Source organism: Rhamphochromis sp. 'chilingali', assembly GCF_963969265.1.
Source record: "Rhamphochromis sp. 'chilingali' genome assembly, chromosome: 1".
Taxonomy (NCBI): domain Eukaryota; kingdom Metazoa; phylum Chordata; class Actinopteri; order Cichliformes; family Cichlidae; genus Rhamphochromis; species Rhamphochromis sp. 'chilingali'.
In genome coordinates, this window is record NC_137929.1 from 46,737,931 (window position 1) to 46,759,999 (window position 22,069).

Sequence of the window (22,069 nt, forward strand, 5' to 3'; positions counted from 1 at the left end):
TCCTCTTTAGTAAAAACAGAAAACTCGATGGTCGTGATTTCGTGTCTTTGTTTTTAGACTTTTGCGACAGCAGCTGAGGTAGAAGAGGAAGCAGAGAAGACATCAGGATCTGCTAAACGCAAACATGATGAAACAGGTCAGTTTCATTCTCCATCCATCCATTTTTTTAACTGCTTGTTCGAGTTCGGGTCGTGGGGGCAGTCGGAAGTTCAGACTTCCCTGATAGTCTCATTGCTGGATCTGCCCCGGGGCCTCCTCCCAATAGGACATCAAATGACCTTGAACAAGAAAGCCTGCTCTGCTGTTCAGTACTGAACAAATGTAAACCACAGCACCTAGGAGTTGCCCAGGAGGCATCCTAGTCACATACTCAAACCACCTGAATAGAGTTCGATTTGCACGGTCAGATTTTGTGGAGGAGAAGCGAATGTGTACAGCATAGTTTTTGTTGGCAGGGCTCTAGAGTGCGTCACAAATGTGACCAAATTTTTCAATGGTGCGACTAAAATAAACCTTAGGTCACACCGGTGCGACCAGCTGTTCGAGTAACAAAAAAAGTCTGCAACTCTTAAAGTCTCCGTGTGGTCAACAACAGACACATGATGCCCACATTATGGTCCAGATAGTCCTTCGTGTACGTTTGAAAGTGCAGGTGGATAGAGAGAGGTGAGTAGCTTGAATAAAGCGATATTGATTCATTAAATCCTGAATAGAGTTTTAAATATAAATGTATTTTGCCAGAAACGCGAGAATCTCAGGTTAAAGCTCACAAAACTATTTCAACAACCACCAAACAGTAAAAGAGAGCAGAGAAACTGATTCCACACAAAGATGTAAACACACGTATCACCCCGTCGTATCAGAATCAGCTTTCTCTTTCTCGGCTTTCTCACCGACGGCACGTAGACGGATATGCAGTCGGGACTGGGAGCCGACAGCTCACTGATTCTGATGCGTCGGGTTCGCGCTTTGTGTTTATGTCTTTTTTTTCTAGATTCTGAGCTGCAGGTTTTGTCTCTGTCCAACCAAAATTCACTGAACCAGCAGCAAAAGAAGATCCAAACTACGCTACAGATTTGATAAACATCGTCATGAATTCCCTCTTACTTTTGCCGTTTTGCTTCCACCACAATAAAAATCGCACGTCATGTACACACCCTCTCTCTCTCTGTACTTCAAGAACAGTTTCCCATCTCAAATTAGTTTTCTGCATTATTCATTCACTTATTACCCACCAGTGTACAGCTGTTTACAGCGCTGTCGGCCGCTGTCTGTTTTTTTTTTTTTTTTGTTTGTTTTTTTTTGTTTGTTTGTTTTTTATACTTAAATGACCTTGGAGAACAAAGCCTAATTTCTGCTGTTCAATACTGAAGAAATTTAAAATTTTTAAAATTATGTAAAGTTGCAGAATATTTTTAAGGTTATCTGCTATAAGAAGCCAGGCCAGCAAAATCTCCTTCATGTTTTTCTGTGTTTTATTCTCAGTTACTTTGACACAAAGGCATCTGCTGTGATGCTCACACCTCTGATAAAGTCTCACAGTATCGGTACTGATAAATGATCAGAATTATAATATTTCTGACTGTCTGAGGCAAAAATGAGTCTAATCGAATTGGGACCTCGTGAATTGGAATCGAATGGATTATATAAATCAGTGATGATACCCAACCCTAGTGAGCAGCCTAGGCCTGACAGAAGTGGATGTAGCTGTGGGTAATAAGAAAAGATGAAAAGAACTATTGATACATTTTTTATTAAGGCCTGATCCATGTGAAATTCATAGCCAGTGCTCTGACACAGAGCCATCAACCTCTGAACGTTGAAAAATGTATCCAGAAAACACATTGTTTTTTTATTTTTATTATTTATCACATATGTCGTGATAAATGCACGTCCCAAGTGTCCCCTCTCCCCACTGCCTTTCAGTGGCAGCCAGCAGCAAACAGGTCATCAGAGGAGGCCGAGATGATTAAGTTTAATGTTGTCTACAATATTGCCAAAGAACTTTAAGCACAAGCACAAGATTGTTAGTTAATCATTTACAAATCAATATTGTCTGTATGGACATCAATTCCCCCCCCCCCCCAAAAAAAAAAAAATGCACATGTAAAACTGCGGTGTTAAGTGATGCAGTTGAAAAATGTGGGTGCGCCTAACTTTTGTGCTGGCACCAGTGCAACCGTGGAAACAAGTTAGTGTGGAGCCCTGGTTGGTGTCATGTATTTGGATTTATCAGTCCATTTAAATAATTTTAAAGTATCTTCAGGTGTTTAAAGGCTGTTCAAATTCACTTTTTCTGTGTATTTGATCCAAAGGAAGAATCTAAAAGACTAAAGAACATGAAGTTAAAAGACAACATTAGTTTGTGTGGAAGCCGGGTTACGATTTATGGGTTGAATAACCAGAAAATCTGAAGTTTAAATCAGTTTGCTTTCATCAAACTTAATAGAGACATTAAGAGCAATCCCTGCTTCCAAAAGTGAGTTAGATTGATATTTTACTGATCCAGAGCACATTGAAATAGAAATAAAGAGCAGGATCTGCTGATAAAGCAATAAAAAGTATTAGTGTGCAAAAACATTGCTCTACAGCGACGTGAAATACAGTCACAGTAAAGTCAACAAAGTTTGATTCATCCGTGTTTTGACAGACAACGCAAAAGACTGTTGACAATCAGACACTAACCTAATCATGTGGTTAGACCAGAGTTAGGAAGTCCTCTAGGAAAGTTGGAAAAACAGGATTTGTCTTGCTTCTGAGCAAGGTAGTCATCTACCCTGCTAAGAATTGTCTCATTCAACTAGTTCAACTTCAACAAAAGCATTTAGATTAAACTTAATCCTATATCATCTCTTAGGAGAAACAGGAAACTTTATGCTTGACAGAAATAGTTTTATTTAAATGGAGATTTTCCCACATCGCCCTCTTAGAAGACAGCATTTAACTTGGGTATATTTCAACACGAAATGAAACTTTTTACTGTCAATACTGCCTGTGACCTCTCATTTCTTGTTTTAGAGGAGAGTTTCAATTTTGTGATGGTGGACGAGGTGGGAGAGACTGTGGAGAAGGAGGCGGTAATTACCAGGACAAGAGGTCGACCCAGGAAGAGAACCAGGCAGACCCCGGGTCAGTGTTGGGAAGGTTACTTTTAAAATGTATTCCACTACAGATTACATAATACATGCACCAAAATGTAGTTTGTAATGTATTCTGAATACTTTGGATTACTTAATATACTGTCATTGCTTTTCACAACTACATGAATGTAGCAATCACATCCTGCCAATTCCTGTTTGTTTTTAGCTTGTAAGCCCAAATCTGTCTGAATAGACAATATATTTACTGTAGGGGAGAAAAGACTTATGTTAACATACAGGGAGTGCAGAATTATTAGGCAAGTTGTATTTTTGAGGGATAATTTGATTATTGAACAACAACCATGTTCTCAATGAACCCAAAAAACTCATTAATATCAAAGCTGAATGTTTTTGGAAGTAGTTTTTAGTTTGTTTTTAGTTTTAGCTATTTTAGGGGGATATCTGTGTGTGCAGGTGACTATTACTGTGCATAATTATTAGGCAACTTAACAAAAAACAAATATATACCCATTTCAATTATTTATTTTTACCAGTGAAACCAATATAACATCTCCACATTCACAAATATACATTTCTGACATTCAAAAACAAAACAAAAACAAATCAGCGACCAATATAGCCACCTTTCTTTGCAAGGACACTCAAAAGCCTGCCATCCATGGATTCTGTCAGTGTTTTGATCTGTTCACCATCAACATTGCGTGCAGCAGCAACCACAGCCTCCCAGACACTGTTCAGAGAGGTGTACTGTTTTCCCTCCTTGTAAATCTCACATTTGATGATGGACCACAGGTTCTCAATGGGGTTCAGATCAGGTGAACAAGGTGGCCATGTCATTAGTTTTTCTTCTTTTATACCCTTTCTTGCCAGCCACGCTGTGGAGTACTTGGACGCGTGTGATGGAGCATTGTCCTGCATGAAAATCATGTTTTTCTTGAAGGATGCAGACTTCTTCCTGTACCACTGCTTGAAGAAGGTGTCTTCCAGAAACTGGCAGTAGGACTGGGAGTTGAGCTTGACTCCATCCTCAACCCGAAAAGGCCCCACAAGCTCATCTTTGATGATACCAGCCCAAACCAGTACTCCACCTCCACCTTGCTGGCGTCTGAGTCGGACTGGAGCTCTCTGGCCTTTACCAATCCAGCCACGGGCCCATCCATCTGGCCCATCAAGACTCACTCTCATTTCATCAGTCCATAAAACCTTAGAAAAATCAGTCTTGAGATATTTCTTGGCCCAGTCTTGACGTTTCAGCTTGTGTGTCTTGTTCAGTGGTGGTCGTCTTTAAGCCTTTCTTACCTTGGCCATGTCTCTGAGTATTGCACACCTTGTGCTTTTGGGCACTCCAGTGATGTTGCAGCTCTGAAATATGGCCAAACTGGTGGCAAGTGGCATCTTGGCTGCTGCACGCTTGACTTTTCTCAGTTCATGGGCAGTTATTTTGCGCCTTGGTTTTTCCACACGCTTCTTGCGACCCTGTTGACTATTTTGAATGAAACGCTTGATTGTTCGATGATCACGCTTCAGAAGCTTTGCAATTTTGAGACTGCTGCATCCCTCTGCAAGATATCTCACTATTTTTGACTTTTCTGAGCCTGTCAAGTCCTTCTTTTGACCCATTTTGCCAAAGGAAAGGACGTTGCCTAATAATTATGCACACCTGATATAGGGTGTTGATGTCATTAGACCACACCCCTTCTCATTACAGAGATGCACATCACCTAATATGCTTAATTGGTAGTAGGCTTTCGAGCCTATACAGCTTGGAGTAAGACAACATGCATGAAGAGGATGATGTGGACAAAATACTCATTTGCCTAATAATTCTGCACTCCCTGTAAGATAAGATGTTTGCTCAGTGGCGAGTAGTCTTCAGTAATAGTAATAAGTCACATAGATACTGAAGTGGTGCATAACCCAGGAAGCTACCACAACTAAAGCAAGGTAGTTGCAGCAGGCTAACGTTAGTTTTTAAAAAAAAACTTCCAGACCTTTCTTTAGGTTGCAGTCTTTGGATGCTGAGAGCACCTTGGTTGAGTAGAGAGGGCCTAACATATGAAACAGAAAAATACGGCAGTTTAATCCATTTATTTCAATAAATTATCACCTATTTAATAGGGGTGCAACGATACACAAAATTCACGGTTCGGTTCGGTTCGATACTTTGGTGTCACGGTTCGATATTTTTTCGATACAAAAAAATGTTCATGCATTTTTAATTTGTCATTTATTAAAATTATAAATATATATTTTAACTCAAAAGTACAGTTTTTAAATTTAACCCTAACCCTTGTGCGTGTTTTTTATTTTGACAGCGAATGCGCACCTGCGGACCACTTATGTGCAGCCCTGGTTATTTAGCTCGTCATATTGCAGCCACAGAAATTATTTTGTCCATGAAACCATAAAGCTGCACTTTCTTTTTGCCTTATAGTCTGATTTGTCATAACTTCTCCGTTTTGTGGTAAGCTTTTCTTTGGCTGTCACTTCTTCACCCTGACCTGTCTTATTTGGGTCAGCAGAACTGAAATATATATCCTGCTGCTTTTACACACGCACTCACATAAGCTCAGCGATTCTCTGCGCGATCAACCTCTCACATGTTTAAGCTTGCTGCGGGAGATTTCACTTGTCATGTTTGCATAGTAAGCTAACGATTAATAAGACGATGTCAGAGGAATTGGTGCACAAATCATCATCACTCACAGATCAGTGCTGTCGCTCTCTATACACAGTTCGCACGATTGCAAAGTGAAAGCAAAAAAACAAGCGCAAATTCAAACGCGACTTCAATATGTCACAGATTGACAGTGGCTCACCGATGCCAATGACATAATTACCCAGCTACATTTCTGAAAGAATGCAAAAGCATTGACATATATTTTTCCTTCCTACAATAGCCCGACGGGCAGGGAAGAGATAGATTTTGGTAGCCCGACTGAAAAAATCGCTAGCCCCAGGACGTCGGGCTAGCGATATTGCAAGCCCTGTATCTGATTGAGGAATCACTCATCTTTGGAAAAGAGAGTTTATTACAGAGAAATGGCTCTTTCCAAAATAAAAGCTATACTATCCGCTTCTTCTGGGCTATATTCTCAGCAGCATAAGGAGAATCATGTGCTAACAGCTGTCTAAATGACTCGGCTAAAGTTAGTAGCATGCTTGTTGTTTTTGTCTTTGCACTAGGATGATGTCGGCGTAAATGTGCAGTCATATTCGTCGTGTTCCCACTAGTGCTTTCAGGTTAATCTCGTTGAAATGACCTTAACGCCACAACACGGCAAATCTCCGTTAACGAGCTACCGCCGATCGCTCCGTGCATGGGGCTAGACGGCAAACACGTTAACGAGCTAACTGCGCTAGCACACTAGTTCACACCAATGTAATTGAGCATTGCAGGGCACATCCAACATACTGTTTTACTTTAGTCCATGACTCGCTTACCTTCAGGGTCATACTTCACATGAAAACCAAAATAATTCCAAACGCCAGATCTGAATGAGGGTGGGGGAGGTTCAATTTGCCATGTTGCAAGGAGAGCTTAACTTCTGTCTTGCTAGCTTGCCCTGTGCTCCTCCTTCTCCATGCTGTCTGTGTTGAGCGCTCAGTGGATCTGCGCTCGACAGTGCAGCCTAGGCGGAGTAGTCGAACACAGATTCACTGAGCGCTCAACACAGACAGCATCGTCAGAAGGAAAATTGATAAAATAAATTACGAATGTTGTATTGTTCGATACATATGCGTACCGAACCGAAAGCACTGTATCGAACGGTTCAATATCGATACGAATATCGTTGCACCCCTACTATTTAAGCGGTAACTATAATGGAATACAGTTACTCATATTTTGTATTTTAAATATGTAACATCCGTACATATATTCTCCAGTGGCTGGCATCTGGGATAAAGTCGTGTCAGAGCTCTGAGACATGAAGCTTAATTAATCTGTTGTTTCCTCCCACAGTGAGAAAATCTGCTAGAGGGAAACCAGAGAGCACAAAAGAGACGGAAGAGGAGGAAACAACAGAACCACTGCTTCCAGCTTCTGTTAATCCCACTTTATCACAGGACCGAGACTCATCTGCGCCGCCAGGTGACGGCCAGGCGGAGAGCCAGAGGACCGAAGAGGAAGCAGAGACCCAGCCTGATGCTGCACCTGCCCCTGCTGGACAGCAGCCAGAGTCTACGTGTCCTGATAAGGAGACAGAGCAGGGAGAGGAGAAGGATGGATGGAGCACGGTTGGCATTAAAGGTACAAAGAGCTGCTTTAAATCAACAAAATACATCACTCTGACAGCGAAAACACAGTAAACTGAATATAAAAAGAAAAATTGTGATATTTTATGGCTCTGATCTCATGTTTGTGTTCCTCACTGTGCTACATACATTCAGCCTGCGTGATGCCTGGTAGTTTTTTTCCTTCTTCAGTGATTACCAACAGCCTTGAGATGCATTTCCACTACCTTGTGGTGGTAGTAATATGTTTTACATATGTGGTTGGTGCTAAGGGCCCCAGTGTGTGCCAAGAATAATACAAGGGAGGATGGATCCAAGCTTTCTGACCCTGCCATCCTAATGTCACAGCAGAAATTGAGACTTTTTTTTTCTTTTACAGCGTTGCTGAACTTGTGTGAATTGTGCCCTCAGTTTTGCGTTCTTAACTTAGAGAAGTTGAACCCAGTGTTCTTCTTCATTCTGATGCTCAGTTTGAATTTCAGCAGGTCATCTGACCATGTCTACATACCTAGATCACTGAGTTGCTGCCATGTGATTGGCCGATTAGAGATTTACATTAATGAGCAGTCAAACAAGTGTACCTAATAAAGTGGCTGACAAACATTTCACCTTTTCAAATAAATCAAAAATCATTTGTTTAATTACTTAAGTTATAATTTAATATTTTATAAACCCGGTGGCTCCTGCAGCAGATTTGTTGATGATTAATGTGTCGCTCTTTCCATTTTCAGTTGTGGGCAAACGCAGGAGGGAGCTTGTTGGACCTGAGGCAAAGCGATCTCGCTCTCAGTCTCCGTGTGTTGTAGCAGACTTCAGACTGCCTCAGTTCAACCCCAATAGCCCCCTCGGTGAGACACACACATAAACACACACGCACGCGATTCAAATGCTGTGTTAACACTTGTCTAATTTTCCTGTTTCTACTCCTCTGCAGGTCAGGAGTTTGTGATCCCAAAATCAGGATTTTTCTGTAACATCTGCTCTGTTTTCTACCTGAATGAGAAGACCGCCAAGGAACTCCACTGCTGCAGCCAGAAACACTACAACAACCTGCAGGTACGCATGCGCACACACCATTCAGTACACAAAATCACACTCTTGGCCTAACGATGTTTGGTTTCTCACTTTTCTGTTTTTTTTGTAGAAATATTATGAGAAACGTCGACAAAGAGCTTCAAAAACGTCATCTCAGATGTCTCAAGGCTCTGTTTCTGACTGATGGACCTGATCTGATTATTTTAACACATCACTGTGGAGAACAAGCCAATGTTTTTGATCCTACTAGTTCAGAAACTAAACTAATCACCGTGTGGTACCTTTTGTTGTAAATGATATGTCTTCATTCATAAATTGTCTCGCAGCCTTTCAGTTAATGTTTTGTTTTTGTTTGTACAGGCTGGTGAAGAGCACAGTTTTAATTTTCTGTTTTCTATTATTCTATCTTTTATGTGAAAATATTATTGAAAAATTGTCCCTATTACTTTAGTTAACAGGTCATCAGGAGGTACCTGACAGGTGTTGATAGTATATTAAACTTTTTTTTTTTTTTTTGCTCATTTAGATCTTTGGCTTCAGTTTCTTAAAAAGAAAAGGTTCCAGCATTATATGTTTGCTGCTGTTCTGTTAAACATCAATTAAAACCTGAACAAACCACCAAATTCATCGAGACATTTGTGCCTGTTGTGTTCATAGTTTTCTGGACATCAAGAAATGCTCTGCTTTTCTTTTTGGAGAGGGTTAGTTTTACAGCTCAGTTTGCAAGTTTTTTCTCTAGCCGGTTTATTTTTTTATGTTACTTGAATCCTAGCATATTGTATAAACTGCTGCATTGGGCCTGCTTTATTATTATTATTATTAATGAATCAATAAATCAATTAGTTTGTTTATTCAAGTGTTTATTAGAGATGGCACGATACCAGCTTTTAATGTCCGATACCGATATCATAAATTTGGATATCTGCCAATACCAATATGAATCCGATATAGTGTATTTCTTAATCAATAAAATGTTTTTTTTATATATTGCTGCATTTTGTATAAGTTCATACTCAAGTTTAAATAAACAACAACACTAAAGCTATGCTGTTATACCTGTATGTAAAAAATACACTACACCCAAAATATTTCATAGTTCAGCAATACTGATCAATCTAATAAACTTAAACCTACACCATCCTCCCTATTCTGGTATTTTAAAGAGTGCTTAAAAGAAATATTAAACAACCTAACTAATAGGGTTGCCAACTCCCAGCAAAAAAAAAAAAAAAATAGGGAACCACCCTCCACCTTGTGATACTTAATCGGGGTAATCAACTTTAACGCATGTGGAAAAAAAATGCACAGAAATCAATTATTTTTCCACAATAATTAAATAGATTCAACATTTTTCTTCAACAGAACTGCAGACTGCACAGATGGTACCGTCCCAAAGGAAAAAGTACTATAGCTTACTAGGGTATATTAGACTTAACAGTTACTATATACAGTAATGGACTTCTATACATTTTAGGTCAGATTAAAACTTTGGGTGTAAGATTCAGATAATTATTTATTAAAAGCTAGACATTTTAAATGAGAATAAGAAAGAAAAGTATGTCTTTGTGCCCCCTTTTCCCTGTTCATGCCCTATCGGCCCCCCTGGCAAAACTTTGCTAGACCCGCCCCTGCACAGTTACCAGCGTCAGCTACGTAGAAAAAGATCCTGAAAGTAATATTAAATAATTTCTATGACAGCTTATCAAGCTTAAAGGTGCGGCTATTGTTTAGCCGCTGGTTTCGTCTTACTGGTGCAAAGTGGGCCAACAACAAACGAGAGACGGACTTGCGACAGAAAAGCCGATCAGCTGATCACTGATCAGTTTCATGATTGAAGTAGCAGCAGGAGAGGGAGGGGGAGAGAAGAGGCAGTCGCTCCATATATCGCTTGTTAAGCTTAATGCCAGAATGCTTTACAAACATTCAGAGATGAACTTACACACACTTGCTTTACTTCTCTCTGGGATAACTTCCTCGGAGATGAAATGCTGGATGAGGCTACAAATACACACAGCCGCTCTATCACGTGAGCACACTGCTCCCACGTGCTACGGTTATGAGCCGAGTTACGCCGTGTCGAAAGTTTTGTGAGGTGCTTTTTTTGAAACATGAAAGGGAAGGGAAGAATCAGAGCTGAAATGAAAGATCCCACGACCAGGACAACTAAAACTAGAAAAATTTGCATTTCCTGCGAAAATGCAGTGTGGATGCTTTAAAGCTGAAGCTGTATGCAAAAAGTAGCTGAAAAAGCTGAAAAGTTGCAGAAATTGTAAAAACTTTGCAGAAGCAAAGGAACTTTGCTAAAATGGAATAACTTAGCAGAACTGCAATATCTTAGAGGAAACATAATACTTGGCAGAAATACAATAGCATAGCAGAACTTAGCAGAAATATTGTAACTTACCAGAAACATAACTTCTCAAAAATACAAGAATTTAGGAGAAATAGTATAAGATAACAGAAAGAATATATATATATAGCATAATAACAATGATTTAGCAGAAATACTATGATTGAGCAGAAGTACTAAGATGTAGTAAAAGTACTTTGATTTAACAGAAATACAATTATGGAGGAGTAATACTTTAAAATGGGAGAAATATTGATACACACACACACATACACAGAGCCTAAAGGTAAGAGTATTTGTGCCATGGAGTGTTAAGAATGTGAGGTCCATATTAGAAAAGCTGGTAAAATCATAAAAGTTTGCAGAATTGTAATAAATGATGAATATGAATTACTGGTCTGTGACAGTGTATTAATTTGTAGGGAAAAAAACATGTTGACCAAGGTGGAATCGAACCCACGATCTTTGGCTTGCAGACCCGTGTCATTACCAACTGCGCCACTGGGAAAGAGAGGAGCCGTTTTGAAAAACAGGGTGATGAGCAGTCAGAATTAGATCCCGGTGAGAAGCGAAAAACGCCGTTTTTTGGAGTTACAAAACGTTGTGTAACTCAAAAACTAGGTGGACTAGAGGAATAATTCTTGTACTGGGTGAATCAGCGGACTTTGGTGTACTTTGACTGCGATTTTCATTGCTCTTTGTACAACCGTCGCTGAGATATGACGAGAGAGGAAACGGAAGACCTCAGACATGATTGGCTGGCTGGGAAGCCGTGCAGGCCCTGATATGTGATATGTGTCTGAGTCCGCACAGAGGATTGGCTGCCTGGCAGAAATATATAGAAATAGTATGATTAAGCATAAATACTACATTTAGCAGAAATACTATATTAAGCACAAATCCTATAAAAAGCAGAAATAGTATATTAAGCACAAATCCTATAAAAAGCAGAAATACTATATTAAGCACAAATCCTATTAAAAGCAGAAATAGTATATTAAGCACAAATCTTATAAAATAGCAGAAATAGTATGATTTAGCACAATAGTAATAAGTTAAACAGAAAAATTGGAAAAGCAAAATGGACAGCTGAAGAAATGCTGAACATGCTGAGGGTCCCTCAAATATACTTGTTAAATGAAAAAAATCAGCAAAAAAATATATAACAGCCACACAATCAGAAATATGTACACATAAGGAAACACACATGCACAGAGAGACACACACACAAGATCCAATTCAGTCAACCAGTCTAAATATATTGAATTTGAATCTTAGAATGAGATCATCCCATTAAAAGGCCTTCTCTCTCTCTCTCTCTCTCTCTCTCTTTCTCTCTCTCTCTCTCTCTGTCACACACACACACACACACACACACTGCTGAATTTGAATCCACCAATCAGAGAGCCTGTGCACTTTTTCCCGCCAAAACAGGTGCATCTATTTACATACGCAGCACAGAGAGACACAGGATTATCCGGTTGTTCAGTCTGACGTCACTAGCCGTGTCTGGGTCTAAACTCCGCTGCAGGTCCATATATCAAACGATCACTATGGCATTACTGTGAGTTGAAAAACTGTCTAAAGTCTTTCATCTTTAATAAAATGATCAGCGTTCTGCTCTACCAGGTGTAACAATTGAGTTTAACATCCAGGCATCCATGAAAACAGAATTTATGACATTTAACGGAGTTAGAAGTTAGCAGGGAGTTAGCTCGCTAGCTTCTATCTAAATACAATATAGCATGTCCTGACTGCGGGGTTTTGGAAACAAATTAAAACGTACAGCTCTGTTATCACTTCCAACATAAATGAAGACAGAAAGCTAAACAGCAGTGACGTTTGTAGGGTTACTGAAGTTTGGCTAGCTGGTATATAATGATGTGCTACGTGACCGCTAGCGACACAGCTATGTTAGCATAATATAAACAAGCTAACTTTTTTTCCACTTGATAAAAGTTACCGTGAGTGTTCTCGGTGGTCAGGAACAAATGTAATTGCATGGCAGGATGCTGTAAACGGACCAAACTTCAGCCAGGAGAACAACTGAGATAATCCATCCACAATACGAGGTTAGTCATTCATATACTGCTGCATGGGCTGGGCTGTAGTTACATCCTAAGGTTTTAAAAACTGAGCTTAAATAAATGATTAGCGGTAATAAAAGCCGAGGGAGGTCAACAGTGATCGCTGACTGTTTTAGGAGCTTTTTGAGATCAAATAGAAGAAAATACATAACATTAACCCTCCTGCCTTCTTGGGACCTTTTTGTGCCACTGCTATGTGTTAAATGGCTGCCATTTCCACTGTGTTCAGTGGAATATAACCAAACTTGCCACAGGATAGTTTTTACCTGTCAATGTTAATATTCCAGTGTGAATTCCTTAAATCAGCCTAAAATGGCTGAGCAGCAGAAATCCCCACACCCATCACCCTGGGGACCATTTTCTGCCCATTGACTTCCATTATAAACGCTATTTTTCAACCCCAAATTATCATCATATGATTTTATTTTTTCTTCTTTTCTTGGATGTCAATGAAGACTCAGGGCCTTGAAGTTTTAATTTTTAAATTGCAAAAAAAATGCAAAAAAAATAATGGCAGGTCAAAATGTATGTTGGTGCCAATCTTTGGTCCATCTAAAGGCCTACTTATAATGACAATCACATATTACTTCAACTGGTTTTTTGTGGAAATATTTAGTTTCGTTTTTTGGTTTTTGGGGCTTATAACACAGGGCGCTCATGTAATAACACTGGGATTTGAAGGGTTAAAACAACGAAAATATAATTAAAACTTTACATGAATATTTCAGGGAGAAGTAGTTTTACAAGGTTGGCTAATTTAAAGTGGAATAAAATATGGATATATGGTCTTTTTATGGCGTGGCTGAGAATGGTCCCTAGGGTGATGGGTGTGAGTTTTTTAAAGGATGGCAGGAGGGTTAAACATGTTAACAACACAAATGCCATATTAAACGCAGACTACTTTAGACCCGGAAGTAGGATTCGTCACGTCATCACTGAACAACCGGATTGCAGTCTATTTCTCATAATGACGACTCCCCTCAAACAAATGACCATAATTTCCTAACCGTAGGGGCTAGAGCGGTCATTCTTACACCGTTTTGTTCAGAAGAGATGGGGGAATCTTCAAGTGTTGACAATTTATCATTAAAATATGAATTTTTAGAGATATATGACATGGATGACTTGTTGACTTAGAAGCCACGAATTCCCCAATATGCAAATTTGAATGCCTCAGACCACATATATGATTGGCTGGCTGGGAAGCCGTGCAGGCCCTGATTTGTGGATTTGAATTCCTCAGCCCTCAGATATGATTGGCTGGCTTAGAAGCCATGAAGGCCCCAATATGCAAATTTGAATGCCTCAGGACACATATATGATTGGCTGGGAAGCCGTGCAGGCCCTGATTTGAAAATTTGAATGTCTCAGTCCTCACAGAGGATTGGCTGCCTGGGGACCTGGCAGAAATATATAGAAATACTATGATTAAGCATAAATACTACATTTAGTAGAAATACTATGTTTTAGCACAAATACTATAAAAAGCAGAAATACTATAATTTAGCAGAAATACTATATTAAGCACAAATAGTATAAAAAGCAGAAATAGTATGATTAAGCATAAACACTACATTTAGTAGAAATACTATGTTTTAGCACAAATACTATAAAAAGCAGAAATACTATATTAGGCAAAAATCCTATAAAAAGCAGAAATAGTATGATTAAGCATAAATACTACATTTAGTAGAAATACTATGTTTTAGCACAAATAGTATAAAAAGCATAAATACTGTAATTTAGCAGAAATACTATATTAGGCACAAATTCTATGAAAAGCAGAAATAGTATGATTAAGCATAAATACTACATTTAGTAGAAATACTATGTTTTAGCACAAATCCTATAAAAAGCAGAAATACTGTACTATGATTTAGTAGAAAAACTATAAATAATCAGAAATACTATATTTGGCAGAAATACTATATTTTGCACAAATCTTATAAAATAGCAGAAATAGTATGATTTAGCACAATAGTAATAAGTTAAACAGAAAAATTGGAAAAGCAAAATGGACAGCTGAAAAAATGCTGAACATGCTGAGGGTCCCTCAAATATACTTGTTAAATGAAAAAATCAGCAAAAAAAATGCACAGGGAGAGAGAAGTAAGTTTCTAGGTCAGCCTGGGAGCTGCTGAATTTGAATCCACCAATCAGAGAGCCTGTGTACTTTTTCCCGCCAAAACATGTGCATCTATTTACACATGCAGCACAGAGAGGCACAGGATTATTGCAGCCTATTTCTCATAATGACGACTCCCCTCAAACAAATGACCATAATTTCCTAACCGTAGGGGCTAGAGCGGTCATTCTTACACCGTTTTGTTCAGAAGAGATGGGGGAATCTTCCAGTGTTGACAATTTATCATTAAAATGTGAATTATTAAAGCTATTTGACTTCTAATGCACCATAACTGAGTAGAGCGAAGCAAAAACTGGCTTGACTTGCCCTCAAACAACGCTTTGTAACTCGAAATCTATTTGGAGTATCGATATCATTCTTTCACCGTAAGAGACAGCAGGCTTTGGTGAACAGTCATGGAAATTTTCAGGTCTCTGTGGAAATCCAACAAAAAGTTATGACGAGAGAAAAAAGTGGTTCATTTCCAGGGTTTGAAATTTGAAGAAATCTGAGCGACGGACGAATTTCCTACCCTCAAACAAGTCCAACTCATTTCAGAACGGTAATACGTGAGAAAGAAATTCTTGAATTGTGAGCGTCACGAGTGTCTGAAGATATACCGGGACAAGCCTCATGTCTTAACTTTGCTTCGTTAAGGAGATATGACGATTCGAATATGCCTCTCATTACAGAAATGCAGCGGTGATTTTGAACAAACTCTCCATTGACTTTATATGGAGAGTTTTCCGACATTGTGTTGGTCTGAGGAGATTTGCGAAAGTTCTATGAATACCACAACAATGATAGTGACATTTTCGGAAACCCAGCAAAAATACCTATGTTTTGATGTATAATTTGTGGAAGTTGAGTGAAGATTGAGCAAGTAGCAAGAAGTTGTTCGGACATGAAGAGAAGACTGCAAAACCTTCAGTGGCACACTGGAAGCCAAGTGCATAGCAACCATAACAACGCATGTATTTTGTGAAAAATCACAATTTTGCAACTGAAAACTTTAAGAGGCATAAAGGTAAAACGGTAAAAGATTTGAAAAAGCTGAATCATACCTGAATAGCCCAATAATTTGAGAACATTTTAAAGTTTGAATGGTTGTTCTACGTGAAAATATGAGGAAGTAGTTAAGTTTCAGAAACAAGCAAATTTTAGCAGAATTGCAGAAGTTTCCCATTCATTTCAATGGGACAAATTAAGCTTAATATTTTAAAAAGTATAATAGTGAAAAATACCAAAAGACATAGCAGGAATTAGCAGAAATAGCAGAATATTTTAAAATTTGAACGGTGAAAATCGGCTGAAAATTGCGGAAGTAGTTAAGTGCCAAAAAGTGTACGGAAGTCCCAAGAGGAACTCAATAGTGTGGATGCTTAAAGCATCCACACAATAATAAAGAACTAGAAAAATTTGCATTTCCTGCGAAAATGCAGTGTGGATGCTTAAAGCTGAAGCTGTATGCAAAAAGTAGCTGAAAAAGCTGAAAAGTTGCAGAAATTGTAAAAACTTTGCAGAAGCAAAGGAACATTGCTAAAATGTAATAATTTAGCAGAACTGCAATATCTTAGAGGAAACATAATACTTGGCAGAAATACAATAGCATAGCAGAACTTAGCAGAAATATTGTAACTTACCAGAAACATGATAACTTCTCAAAAATACAAGAATTTAGGAGAAATAGTATAAGATAACAGAAAGAATATATTTAGCCAAAAATACTTAAACATTACAGAAACACTATGATTTAGAAAAATAATACAACATAGCAGAAATACTGTGATTTACAGGAGACACTGTGATGAACTATGAATATTGTAATTTTAAATTAATACTATGTTTTAGCACAAATACTATAATTTGACAGAAATACTATCATTTGGCAGAAATACTGTTTCAGCACAAATACTCTGGTTTAGCACAAATATTATAACATAGCAGAAATACAATTATATAGCAGAAATGCTATATTTAGAAAGAAAAATATAATATAGCAGAAATACTGTATTTAGCACAAGTACCAAAAAGTAGCAGAAATACTATGATTTAGCAGAAATACTATGATTGAGCAGAAGTACTAAGATTTAGTAAAAGTACTTTGATTTAACAGAATTACAATTATGGAGGAGTAATACTTTAAAATGGGAGAAATAGCCTAAAGGGAAGAGTATTTGTGCCATGTAGTGTTAACAAGAATGGGAGGTCCATATTAGAAAAGCTGGTAAAATCATAAAAGTTTGCAGAATTGTAATAAATGATGAATATGAATTACTGGTCTGTGACAGTGTATTAATTTGTAGGAAAAAAACATGTTGACCAAGGTGGAATCGAACCCACGATCTTTGGCTTGCAGACCCGTGTCATTGCCAACTGCACCACTGGGAAAGAGAGCAGCCGCTTTGAAAAACAGGGTGATGAGCAGTCAGAATTAGATCGCGGTGAGAGGCGAAAAACGCCGTTTTTTGGAGTTACAAAACGTTGTGTAACTCAAAAACTAGGTGGACTAGAAGCATAATTCTTGTACTGGGTGAATCAGCGGACTTTGGTGTACTTTGACTGCGATTTTCATTGCTCTATGTACATCCGTCGCTGAGATATGACGAGAGAGGAAACGGAAAACCTCAGATATGATTGGCTGGCTGGGAGGCCGTGCAGGCCCTGATATGTGATATGTGTCTGAGTCCTCACAGAGGATTGGCTGCCTGGCAGAAATATATAGAAATAGTATGATTAAGCATAAATACTACATTTAGCAGAAATACTATAGTAAGCACAAATCCTATAAAAAGCAGAATGAGTATATTAAGCACAAATCCTATAAAAAGCAGAAATACTATATTAAGCACAAATCCTATTAAAAGCAGAAATAGTATGATTTAGCACAATAGTAATAAGTTAAACAGAAAAATCGGAAAAGCAAAATGGACAGCTGAAAAAATGCTGAACATGCTGAGGGTCCCTCAAATATACTTGTTAAATGAAAAAAATCTGCAAGAAAAATATATAACAGCCACACAATCAGAAATATGTACACATAAGGAAACACACATGCACAGAGAGACACACACACAAGATCCAATTCAGTCAACCAGTCTAAATATATTGAATTTGAAGCTTAGAATGAGGTCATCCCATTGAAAGCCTTTCTCTCTCTCTCCCTCTTTCTGTCACACACACACACACACACACACACACACAGGGAGAGAGAAGTAAGTTTCTAGGTCAGCCTGGGAGCTGCTGAATTTGAATCCACCAATCAGAGAGCCTGTGCACTTTTTCCCGCCAAAACAGGTGCCTCTGTTTACACACGCAGCACAGAGAGAGACACAGGATTTTTGCAGTCTATTTCTCATAGTGACGACTCCCCTCAAACAAATGACCATAATTTCCTAACCGTAGGGGCTAGAACGGTCATTCTTACACCGTTTTGTTCAGAAGAGATGGGGGAATCTTCAAGTGTTGACAATTTATCATTAAAATATGAATTTTTAGAGATATATGACATGGATGACTTGTTGACTTAGAAGCCATGAATTCCCCAATATGCAAATTTGAATGCCTGGAGCCCACATACATGATTGGCTGGCTGGGAAGCTGTGCAGGCCCTGATTTGTGGATTTGAATTCCTCAGCCCTCAGATATGATTGGCTGGCTTAGAAGCCATGAAGGCCCCAATATGCAAATTTGTATTCCTCAGACCACATATATGATTGGCTGGGAAACCGTGCAGGCCCTGATTTGAAAATTTGAATGTCTCAGTCCTCACAGAGGATTGGCTGCCTGGGGACCTGGCAGAAATATATAGAAATACTATGATTAAGCATAAATACTACATTTAGTAGAAATACTATGTTTTAGCACAAATCCTATAAAAAGCAGAAATACTATAATTTAGCAGAAATACTATATTAAGCACAAATCCTATAAAAAGCAGAAATACTATATTAGGCACAAATCCTATAAAAAGCAGAAATACTATATTAGGCACAAATCCTATAAAAAGCAGAAATACTATATTAGGCACAAATCCTATGAAAAGCAGAAATAGTATGATTTAGCAGAATAGTAATAACTTACAAAATTACAAATATGGAGGCATATTGAAACACAAATGCACAGAGGGACACACAAACACAGGCTCTAATCCAGTCAACCAGTCTAACTATATTCAATTTAAATCCTACAATGACATGCTGCCAAATAAGGGCAGGGTCCTCTCTCTCCCACTAAACACACACACACACACACACACACACACACACACACACACACACACACAGACAGACACAGAGGGAGAGAGCTGCCGAATTTAAATCCACCAATCAGAGTGGCTGTTTACGCTTTCCCGCCAAAACAGGTGCATCTTTTTACACACGCAGCAAGGAGAGGCACAGGATTATTGCAGTCTATTTCTCATAGTGAGGACTCCCCTCAAACAAATGACCATAATTTCCTAACCGTAGGGGCTAGAGCGGTCATTCTTACACCGTTTTGTTCAGAAGAGATGGGGGAATCTTCCAGTGTTAACAATTTATCATTAAAATGTGAATTTTTAGAGATATATGACATGGATGACTTGTTGACTTAGAAGCCACGAATTCCCCAATATGCAAATATGAATGCCTGAGACCACATATATGATTGGCTGGCTGGGAAGCCGTGCAGGCCCTGATTTGTGGATTTGAATTCCTCAGCCCTCAGATATGATTGGCTGGCTTAGAAGCCATGAAGGCCCCAATATGCAAATTTCAATGCCTCAGGACACATATATGATTGGCTGGGAAGCCGTGCAGGCCCTGATTTGAAAATTTGAATTTCTCAGTCCTCACAGAGGATTGGCTGCCTGGGGACCTGGCAGATATATATATAGAAATACTATGATTAAGCATAAATACTACATTTAGTAGAAATACTATGTTTTAGCACAAATACTATAAAAAGCAGAAATACTATAATTTAGCAGAAACACTATATAAAGCACAAATCCTATAAAAAGCAGAAATACTATATTAGGCACAAATCTTATAAAAAGCAGAAATACTATATTAGGCACAAATAGTATAAAAAGCAGAAATACTATAATTTAGCTGAAATACTATGTTAGGCACAAATCCTATAAAAAGAATAAATACTATAATTTAGCAGAAATACTATATTAGGCACAAATCTTATGAAAAGCAGAAATAGTATGATTTAGCAGAATAGTAATAACTTACAAAATTACAAATATGGAGGCATATTGAAACACAAATGCACAGAGGGACACACAAACACAGGCTCTAATCCAGTCAACCAGTCTAACTATATTCAATTTAAATCCTACAATGACATGCTGCCAAATAAGGGCAGGGTCCTCTCTCTCCCACTAAACACAAACACACACACACACACACACACACACACACAGGGAGAGAGCTGCCGAATTTAAATCCACCAATCAGAGTGGCTGTTTACGCTTTCCCGCCAAAACAGGTGCATCTTTTTACACACGCAGCAAGGAGAGGCACAGGATTATTGCAGTCTATTTCTCATAGTGACGACTCCCCTCAAACAAATGACCATAATTTCCTAACCGTAGGGACTAGAACGGTCATTCTTACACCGTTTTGTTCAGAAGAGATGGGGGAATCTTCCAGTGTTAACAATATATCATTAAAATATGAATTATTAAAGATATTTGACTTCTAATGCACCATAACTGAGTAGAGCGAAGCAAAAACTGCCTTGACTTGCCCTCAAACAACGCTTTGTAACTCGAAATCTATTTGGAGTATAGATATCATTCTTTCACCGTAAGAGACAGCAGGCTTTGGTGAACAGTCATGGAAATTTTCAGGTCTCTGTGGAAATCCAACAAAAAGTTATGACGAGAGAAAAAAGTGGTTCATTTCCAGGGTTTGAAATCTGAAGAAATCTGAGCGAAGGACAAATTTCCTACCCTCAAACAAGTCCAACTCATTTCAGAACGGTAATAGGTGAGAAAGAAATTCTTGAATTGTGAGCGTCAGGGGTGTCTGAAGATATTCGGGGACAAGCCTCATGTCTTAACTTTGCTTCGTTAAGGAGATATGACGATTCGAATATGCCTCTAATTACAGAAAGCCAGCGATGATTTTGAACAAGCTCTCCATTGACTTTATATGGAGAGTTTTGAGACCTTGTGTTGGTCTGAGGAGATTTGCCAAAATTCTATAAATCCCACAACAATGATAGTGACATTTTCTGAAAGCCAGCAAAAATACCTACGTTTTGATGTATAATTTGTGGAAGTTGAGTGAAAATTGAGCAAGTAGCAAGAAGTTGTTCGGACATGAAGTGAAAATTGCAAAACCTTCAGTGACACACTGGAAGCCAAGAGCATAGCAACCATAACAACGCATGTATTTTGTGAAAAATCACAATTGTGCAACTCAAAACTTTAAGAGGCATAAAAGTAAAACGGTAAAAGATTTGAAAAAGATTAATCATACCTGAATAGCCCAATAATTTGTGAACATTTTAAAGTTTGAATGGTTGTTCTAGGTGAACGTATGAGGAAGTAGTTAAGTTTCAAAAACAAGCAAAATTTAGCAGAATTTTGGAAGTTTCCCATTCATTTCAATGGGACAAATTAAAGGAAAAAAGCTTAATATTTTAAAAAGTATAATAGCAAAAAATAGCAAAAATCATAGCGATGTTTAGCAGAAATAGCAGAATAGTATAAAATTTGAACGGTGAAAATAGCATAAAAATTGTGGAAGTAGTTAAGTGCCAAAGAAAGCACAAAAAGTGGCAACTAGAATAATAATAACTAGAAAAATTTGCATTTCCTGCGAAAATGCAGTGTGGATGCTTAAAGCTGAAGCTGTATGCAAAAAGTAGCTGAAAAAGCTGAAAAGTTGCAGAAATTGTAAAAACTTTGCAGAAGCAAAAGAAGTTTGCTAAAATGGAATAACTTAGCAGAACTGCAATATCTTAGAGGAAACATAATACTTGGCAGAAATACAATAGCATAGCAGAATTTAGCAGAAATATTGTAACTTACCAGAAACATGATAACTTCTCAAACATACAAGAATTTAGGAGAAATAGTATAAGATAACAGAAAGAATATATTTAGCCAAAAATACTTAAACATTACAGAAACACT

General features: G+C 38.2%; 1 protein-coding gene across 3 annotated transcripts in view; it reads left to right on the top strand.

The window, feature by feature from the left end:
- Window positions 1-9,357, top strand: part of LOC308394981 (uncharacterized protein) — a 36,183-nt gene extending 26,826 nt beyond the window's left edge. For all 3 annotated transcript variants that reach the window (XM_080879625.1, XM_080879626.1, XM_080879627.1), the window contains 6 exons: window positions 58-136; window positions 3,019-3,129; window positions 7,066-7,353; window positions 8,069-8,185; window positions 8,272-8,393; window positions 8,482-9,357. In XM_080879625.1, coding sequence (XP_080735751.1) covers window positions 58-136; window positions 3,019-3,129; window positions 7,066-7,353; window positions 8,069-8,185; window positions 8,272-8,393; window positions 8,482-8,556 — 792 coding nt within the window. In that variant the 3' untranslated portion in view covers window positions 8,557-9,357. The remainder of the gene's footprint in view (window positions 1-57; window positions 137-3,018; window positions 3,130-7,065; window positions 7,354-8,068; window positions 8,186-8,271; window positions 8,394-8,481) is intronic.
- Window positions 9,358-22,069: the final 12,712 nt, after the last annotated feature.